At 33.4% G+C, this 8,721-nt stretch overlaps 1 protein-coding gene across 2 annotated transcripts; it reads left to right on the forward strand.

The window, feature by feature from the left end:
• Positions 1-666: 666 nt before the first annotated feature.
• On the forward strand, positions 667-4,712 carry LOC107926738 (putative GPI-anchor transamidase). Of its 2 annotated transcripts, none has more exons than XM_016857657.2 (10): positions 667-1,006; positions 1,811-1,852; positions 1,944-2,088; positions 2,354-2,583; positions 2,732-2,789; positions 3,154-3,231; positions 3,410-3,498; positions 3,746-3,827; positions 4,173-4,364; positions 4,452-4,712. In XM_016857657.2, the coding sequence occupies exons 1-10, from the start codon at positions 855-857 to the stop codon at positions 4,599-4,601; spliced, it is 1,218 nt and encodes a 405-aa protein (XP_016713146.1). In that variant the 5' UTR covers positions 667-854; the 3' UTR covers positions 4,602-4,712. The 2 variants fall into 2 exon arrangements, with proteins under 2 accessions (XP_016713146.1, XP_016713148.1); XM_016857659.2 differs by having other exon boundaries at positions 4,461-4,712.
• The last annotated feature ends 4,009 nt before the right edge of the window (positions 4,713-8,721 follow it).

An 8,721-nucleotide genomic window follows, 5' to 3' on the forward strand; every position in this document is an offset into this window, starting at 1 on the left:
AAGCCACCAATCTAAGAACTAATCACCAAGAAATAATAATTTTTTTGACATATCAAGAAAATTGAAGTTTTCCTCCCATACTTGTACACTTGGAAAGATACTTAAAAAGAACAATTCCCTCAAGACTTGCTTTTTCCTTAATTGTTCACCAAGAAAACAATAATTTTGGCCATCCATGACCCAACTACTAACATTCAATCACATATTCATGATATATATATATATATCAATGCCACTAAAACAAACAAAATGAAGATAGTTTCCTGAGTCGCAAGTAGAATATGAATGGAGTTGTCTTAAAAACACTAGACAGAACATCCAATGCTTAAACTGACACAAACCTAGATGTCAAAATGAGATGATCGACCCAAAAAATGCAAGTTTAACAAGACGAAATGCCCTTCAAAAAAAAAAAATTATGTTGTTTATCTTGTTTGGCTATAGAGAAAGAGGGAATCCTTAAAAGGCTTGATAAAAGGGGGAGCCAACTGGGAGAGCTTCCTCAAAATAATCGGCAAAGTAAATAAAGAAGAATTTTTGAAGTCCAAAGTCAAAACTATACTAGTAAAAGTGTTTATGTGCAGTCGGATTCGGGTTGGACCCGGAAATAAGATAAACGGGTTTTGAGTTGACCAAAAAAAGGTTATGGGAATGGGATATTGGGCTGTCTAAATTTCAAAAAAGAAATTATTAATAATAATTAAAACTTTACTCAACCTGGTAACGGCGTCGTTCGGCTTTTCTTCTCTGGTGCTGCTAGCTCAAGCTTTGCTGCAGATTTCTAAAATTAGATTTATCATTCGTTTTCTTTGATCAGTTATTTCATTGGAAACGATAATCGGCTGGAATTCAAGATGGAAACTTTCATAAATCCCAAATCACTTTTTCATTTACTTTTATTACCATGTTTGCTTCTCTACAGTTCGATTGCATACAATTCTTCTCCTGTCGAAGCCGCCATGCATACTAACAATTGGGCTGTCTTAGTTTGCACCTCTCGTTTCTGGTAATAAAAACCTCAATTTGTGCACTTTTTCTTTATTTCCCTGTTTTTTTTTCTTTTCATTGAGTTTTAGGATCAAATGAATCATACCCGTGTAATATTGGGGATAATTAAGATAACCCATCTTGTTTTCCCTTAATTTTTTGTTTGATTTGATATCTAGCTACATTTGTTTGGCACCAGTCTGAAGTTGAGAGGATATAGGATAGACTTTTAGATGCTATTTTGATGTGTAATTTGATTGTTTGAACTCTGTGGCTTTGTTTGATTATGTCATTGTAAGTTTGATATAATGAAACTCTGCCTCTTTGTACTCTGAGAAACTTTTTTGTGTTTTGATATTTGCTTATTTTCTTTGTGCAAGTCCTTTTGACCCCTCAAACTAGTGGTAATTACTAATGATGAACAAACTATCAGCTTTCCGTTTTTCTTTATTAGAAGCTATTCTTTTTGTTAGTGCTGGTGAGGTGTTCCCCAGTTGATGATTTCAAAGCAAATGCTTTTTTTTTACTTCTGGTTTATCAATGCAAAAGCAAATTCAAATGTGGTAATGGCTGTGGTCAAGGTTCTGCTCCTCAATAAAATTCTCTTTTCTCACCTTTCTATCTTCTGGAGCAATGAAATATTTAGATGTTTGTATGGGACAGCTATCTCTTTAGTTTCTGTCACTTAACAAGGAAGACAAATTCAAACAAGGTTGCACTATTTTTAACATCCTTTCTCTTACTGTATTTGATCAGCTAAAACAGAGCACAATGTAGAGTCCTGAAATTGTTAATTGAAATAATTGTGACTTTTCCCTTTCAGGTTTAACTATCGTCATATGGCGAACACTTTATCCTTGTATAGGTAACCAGGCACCAGCCTAGTCTTTTTTTTTTTTTTTTCAGTTATAATTTGTTTATTTTGGTTAATTTTTTTCCTTTGTTTGGATTTCCAGGACAGTTAAGCGACTAGGAATACCTGATGAGAGGATAATACTCATGCTTGCAGATGACATGGCCTGCAACACTAGAAACAAGTACCCTGCTCAAGTTTTCAACAATGAGAACCATAGACTCAACCTTTATGGAGATAATGTTGAGGTTAGTTCTTAGTGATCAATTACTTAATTGGCTTGATTGTGTGGGTGGGCACAGGCAAGAGGGGGGCAGGGAGTGTAGGGCACGTGGTGGGCGTAGTAAGATGGTCTAGCCTAATGTAATGTGCATGGTACCAAACATTGATTATCTTAGGTGTTTCACTGGGTGCATATTGTTGCATGTTGTGCTTGAAGGGTTGTCCTTTTCCCCCCTTTTATTACTCTGTTCATTTGACCAACCCTAATTTATCCAAGTTGTAATCACTCAGGTAGATTATCGAGGTTATGAAGTAACAGTGGAAAATTTTTTGCGTGTTTTAACTGGACGTCATGAGACTGCTGTTCCAAGATCAAAGCGGCTTTTGAGTGATGAAGGCAGTCACATTCTTCTATATATGACAGGGCATGGGGGAGATGAGTTTTTAAAGTTTCAAGACTCGGAGGAACTACAGAGTCATGATTTAGCTGATGCTGTGAAACAGATGAAAGAAAAGCACAGGTGAGAACATAGGAAAAAGCAAATGATACTATTTATCTACCCAATACTTTAAAGCAATGTTTTGCTTTATATGCACTTTGCTGATGGTCTATAGTTGTAATTGCTATGTGAAAATGGACTCGTACTGTTGCTGATGCTGCAAATTCAGATTTAAGGAATTGCTGATAATGGTGGACACTTGTCAAGCAGCCACTCTCTTCAATCAGGTTTTTATCTGCTTTAAATAGAGCTTTACTTCCTCAAATATAACATTATTCAATTTTTTGCCATAAATTTATGCATTTCTGATAGGAATATTGCTCTTTGACCATTTTTTTATGTGGAAAATGTGTTTATTTGTCAAAAGATTCAATTTTATTCGAACTTCAAATAGATCCATTGCTGCATGAAATCACATTTTAGCCCACCTCCTGATAAGTATGTTGTCATATACATTTGCAATTCAGGACTGTTTTTGATTGCTTATAGATGCGACATTCTGAAACTTCTATGTTTGTAGGCAATAAAATGCACCTTATCTGATAACTGATCTGATGCTAAATTGATGATCTTTTTTCTCTATTTTTGCAGCTTCAGTCCCCTGGCGTTTTGGCTATTGGAAGTAGCATGAAGGGAGAGAACTCGTATTCACATCACTTGGATTCTGATGTAAGTGATCAGAGGAAATTGTTTTTTCATTTTAGCACCCTTTGAATGACATGTCCCCCCCAAAAAATGCAATGCATGTATGTATTTATCACCTAAGTGGTATCAGGTTTTGGTAGGTTGGCTTCCTGGTTACACAGATACATGTTCTCATTCTTATTCATTTCTTATTTTACTGCAGGTTGGTGTATCAGTTGTGGACCGTTTCACCTATTATACCCTTGCTTTTTTTGAGAGGCTAAATATATATGACAATGCCTCATTGAGCAGGTACATCCGCTTCAGAATTTGTAATAATAAGATAGCTACTTTTGTTTTCACACTGAAGTGTCTTAAAATCCTTATTGAGCTTTTTCTTGTCAAGTATTTCAATTTTCTTGTATTCTATTTAGCATGCTTTTCTCAATTGAAGTTTTCTCTCCTCATCCATTTAAGTTGGTTTTTCTTTTTGGCATATTTGTTACTTCCTCGGCATTTTCATCTGAAAAGTAAACTCTGGTTTTCTGGTTATTTGCAGTCTGTTCAGTTCTTACAATCCAAGTTTGTTGATGTCTACCGCATATTACCGCAAAGATCTATACAAGCGACGTTTGGAGGAGGTATGAATTTTCCAAATCTGTCTTTAATATTAATATTTGTGCCTCTATATGTTTTTAGATGCTTGTACTTTGTACTTCTCTAATATTTTTGTGAGGAAGCTTTAGTGCCTATTGCCGGTAATAAACTTCTTACTATCAGCTGTATATGCTTGTGTTGGTGAATCTAGTGTTGCACCATGAGAGGAGTGTGCGAAATTTCAAACTTTCTCCTATCAAATCTGCATTATTTACTGCCTGTATTATTGTTGGTACAGTTTTCAGTGATTGAAATTTTGTATCGTGATGAAGTGCTATGTACAATACCTAAGATCGAGGCATCGTGTAACCAAGTTGCTTTCTCTCTAGGTACCTGTTACAAACTTCTTTGGCTCAGTCATGGAAACGATACATACTGATGCAGCCTACAAAGCCCTTTCAAGGAGAAATTCTGGCAGGTTTGAAGACGAAATGTCTTTGGATCAGTCAGTGCACCACATCAAGAGAAGAATGTTGATAAAAGTAAATGATGGGGACGAAATTCACGACATTAACCCTGAGGTGATTGTTTGTACCCTTCCCTTCCGCAGTTATCTACTTGCTTTAATCTATATATGATCCCTAGCTTACAGTAGGGAAATGCACAAGTTATTGCAGGGTGAAGAAGGTGCTTCTAAATGTCCATGGAGTACCTTCCGTAAAAAGTTTCAAAAGGCTGAAAATGTTGATTCCTTATTGAATTATGGCTTGGTAGCAATGATTCCTTTGTTGGTGATTTCGACATGGCTGGTTCAGTGATCTCTCTCATTACACTTTCTAAAAAAAGGACTGTATTTGCTATAGCTTTGGTACAAATTTGTTTACTCTGAAGCTTGTATTCATTGATTTTGATGACAACTTTAATGTTCATCAACGCCCCTTTCTCCTGGCAAACTATTTACTTGAATCACAATAGAAACAAAGAAGGGTAAGGCGACATATAGTCTTAAGAACTTGAATACAATGTGAATATAAAACGATAGTACAGCCTCCATCCACAAAGTAATTAATGTTCTACAGGATTTCCAGCTGATTTTGAGTGTGGCAGCCCTTAATTTCAACAATTTACGCGATTCATCATGAAAATGCAACTACCCAACCAAGAAGACATCATTAGTTAGTCGACAACAGTAAGTCAACCTCAGCTTTTATAAGCAAAATTGATAGCTTTTATCAACCTTATTTTTAAATCAAAGGAAGCAACCTTCTTGGTGTTTATTAAGGGCTATCTCTCCTTGCTGCTGTTTATTCCTCATTCGATCCATGGCTTAATGTTGCAAACTTATGAAGCTAGTGGACAGCTTCCCCTAATAGCTGAAGCTCTGGAAGCTGAGTCAACCCAACCCTCTGCTCAAGACTAGCTACTCATCATGAACAGAAGAAATGAGAAAACAATCCCAAAAAGGCCTCAATCTCCAAATAATAAGGGCTTTAGAGGCATGTTTGTTCCTCCAGGACCACCTCCAAGACCTCACCACCGCCACCTATAATTTTCATAAATTTTATGTACTTCCCTTTCTCTCCCTGATGAATAAATTTGGGTAATTTTTTAATCCTTTCTGTTTTTAATCTGGGAAATTAATTTTTATTCCAGGCTTTATATGCTTCTTTTTAAAGAGACAATTCAATAATAAACTTGGGAATTCAAATTCCCTGTGGTTCCAGTTAAAAATGGTTAGATTTTAGCGGAGAGGTTTAGAAATGCTGAGAAAAATTGAATCTACTAGAGTTTGATGTTCTAGGTTTTAACTTTCACCTAATCTCTATATTTATATTGTCTGACTTGAAGTTCGGGGACAATATTCTGGTTTTTCTCAATTTTATTAAATTGATTTAACCCATTATAACTTGTTATTGTGTTTGTATAATATATCTTTATTTTTATATTATAAATTATAAATATATTTTAAACAACCAAAAAAAATTAAAACAAGTGTTTTTTCAGTCGAAATAAAAAAAAAATCCAATCAAACTAAAATCGACTAAATTGACTCAATTGATTTAACTGATTTTCTCGATTTTAACCGAAATTTATTCTTTAGTCTATCTAGTTTGATTCTAAATATATTTTTGATTGTACTCTTCAATACTTGTTTTTTATTAGAGTTAATTTAGATAAATATGATTGGTAATTATAATTTCAATCACAATCTAAAATAAATTGTTAGGTTTTAGCATTAAAGTCCTAATTAGTTAATTAATCACTGAAAACCAATAAGCAAAGCAAGCCAGGTTCCATACAAAACTAGACATCATTAAACAAATTCTGATGCAAATATTAACGCATTCGAATACCATCAATCCATAAAAGTGTGTCGGAATGCCATCTTCAACCTTAAAATGTGATTCCCCTATATCTATTTTTCATATATTTAGAATTTAATCCGTTTATATTTATGTCAAATTTTTAATTCTTTTATTTTTTAGATTTAAAAGTAGAGTAAACTATACCTATGGTCATTTTTATATATTTCAGGTTACGTTTTAGTCGTTTATATTTGAAATGTTACGTTTTAGTCACTAAGCCGTTAATTGTCGTTAAGCTGATATGGCACGTTAAATCATTTCAAAAAAAAGGTTAAATTATACAATTGATCCCCATATTTTTTTCGTTTTGAGCAATTTAATTTTTTCATTTTTATATTCTTCTAACTTTCTTTTTTTTTTTTCATTATTTTTCATTCTCTTCTCCTTCTCCCTCTACTTTCTTACCTTTTCCATTTCTTTTAACATATCAGGAAGTCAATTTGGCAATGAAGAAAGAAGCATGATATGGGTTTTATGAGTTTTGGTTATAGGCAATGTTGGCTTTCAACTTCCTGATATGTTAAAAGAAATAGAGAAGGTAAGAAAATAGAGGGAAAAACACAAGAGAAACTAAAATAAAGAAAGAAAAAAAGAAAGTTTAAAGAACATAAAAGAAAAAAATTAAATTGCTCAAAACGAAAAAATATGGAAATCGATTGTATAATTTAACTTAATTTTTTTGTTTGAAATGATGATTTAACATGCCACTTTAGCTTACCATTACATCGTTAACAACAATTAAATGTTCAGTGGCTAAAATATTACAACATGATAACGTAAGTGACTAAAACGTAACATTTCAAACATAAGTGACTAAAATGTAATCTAAGGTAAACAAAAGTGACAATAGATGTAGTTTACCCTTAAAAATATAAGTGTTATTATTAACATCGTTAAAATTTTTATGTTAAAGTCATGTTTATTAAGCATCATTTTCTTGTTATGTGGCTACCAAAAATGGAATTTTGTTTATTTCAAAATTTCAAACCAATGATTTTAATTGAAGAAGTTTGATGAGGTTAAATGATCATTGAACTTGAATTTTAAATTCTGAAAAGTAGAGCTAGAGAAACTAAATTCTTGAAAATAAAAGTAGATAGATTAATTTCTAAATGTATGAAGAGTATAAAAACTTGTAATATATTTTAACCAATTACTTAACCACTAAAAGTAAAATATGTAAATACCGAGAAAATTTTAATTTTTTGGAAGTTATGGTGTCTAAATATGTGTTTTTATTATTTTATTTAAACTGTAAATATGCTAAAAAAATCAATTGAGAAATTAGGTTGTTTTTTTTTAGAATTTATCGGTTTACGTTGTTTTTGGATTTAGAAAAAAAAATGCGTCTTATAGGGCACGCTTTCACTGATTTGGCAAAGAAAGTATGCCCTGTAGGACATGTTTTCTTCTCTTTCCTAAAAGCGCATCCTACGTAGTGCATATTCTTTGCCAGATCAGTGAAAACGTGCCCTGTAGGACGTGTTTTCTGTCCAACGGTAATATTTCCTAACGAGTAAAAATTCCTACGACTATAGGACTCCAACAACCATAGTTTTCCCTATATAAAGTCCTCCAACTCTCATTCTTTTTAACTCAACTCTCAACTCTCAATTTTCACAATTTGATTCTCAATTTCTTGTTTTCGATTTGTTATTCTCAATTGTCAATTCTGGATTTTTTATTTTAAATTCCCAATTCCATTTTTTTTTAAATGTTTATATCCTTTGATTTGATTTTATCCATTCTTCGATGGCAGATCAACTTATTCATTTGGATGACAAGCATATTTCTGATGTTCAATTACAAATGGTAAGACAACATTATTAAATTATTTAATTTTAATCAGTTAATTATTATGGTGTTAAGAAAATATTATTAAATTATTTTATTTTAAATAGTTAATTATTATGTTGTTTAGATTATTAATTTTTTATATTTATATTCTCAACCGGAAGAACGAATTTTGGAGATGTACATAAACAATGTAAGTGAAGGTGCACCGCATATCATCTATGGTCACTTGCGAGATGCTGGATTTTTATATGTGGCTCGCATGTTCGAGGAAATTAAATTGGACCCTCCACTTATCAATGCTTTGGTCGAAAGATGGAGATTGAAGACACACACACATTCCATCTTCTCTGTGGTGAGTGTACAATTACACTGGAGGATATTAGTTTACAACTCGGTCTATCGGTTGACGGGGAAGTTGTTACGGGGCCAGTGATTAGTGCTGATTGGAGTGTAACATGCGAGCAACTACTAGGGAATGTGCCAAACAGGTTTAGGGTAGGCGGATTGAGATGAGATGGTTGGAAGACAACTTCAAACATATCGAGGCCTCTGCGAGTGATGTTGAAAAGGAACAATTCGCACAAGCATTCATCTTGAGGTTGATCGGGAGTATGCTAATGCCAGATAAATCTCGTAATTTGGTACATTTAAGGTGGCTACTAATACTAGCCGACTTTGGCCCTAGTTGACTGTGGTTATGCTGCGTCGTATTCATCTTGAGTTGGAGGGCTTTATATAGGGAAAAATATGGTTGGAGTCCTTGATGGTCACTAAA

This window comes from Gossypium hirsutum, chromosome A11 (genome assembly GCF_007990345.1).
Source record: "Gossypium hirsutum isolate 1008001.06 chromosome A11, Gossypium_hirsutum_v2.1, whole genome shotgun sequence".
In the NCBI taxonomy this organism is placed as follows: domain Eukaryota; kingdom Viridiplantae; phylum Streptophyta; class Magnoliopsida; order Malvales; family Malvaceae; genus Gossypium; species Gossypium hirsutum.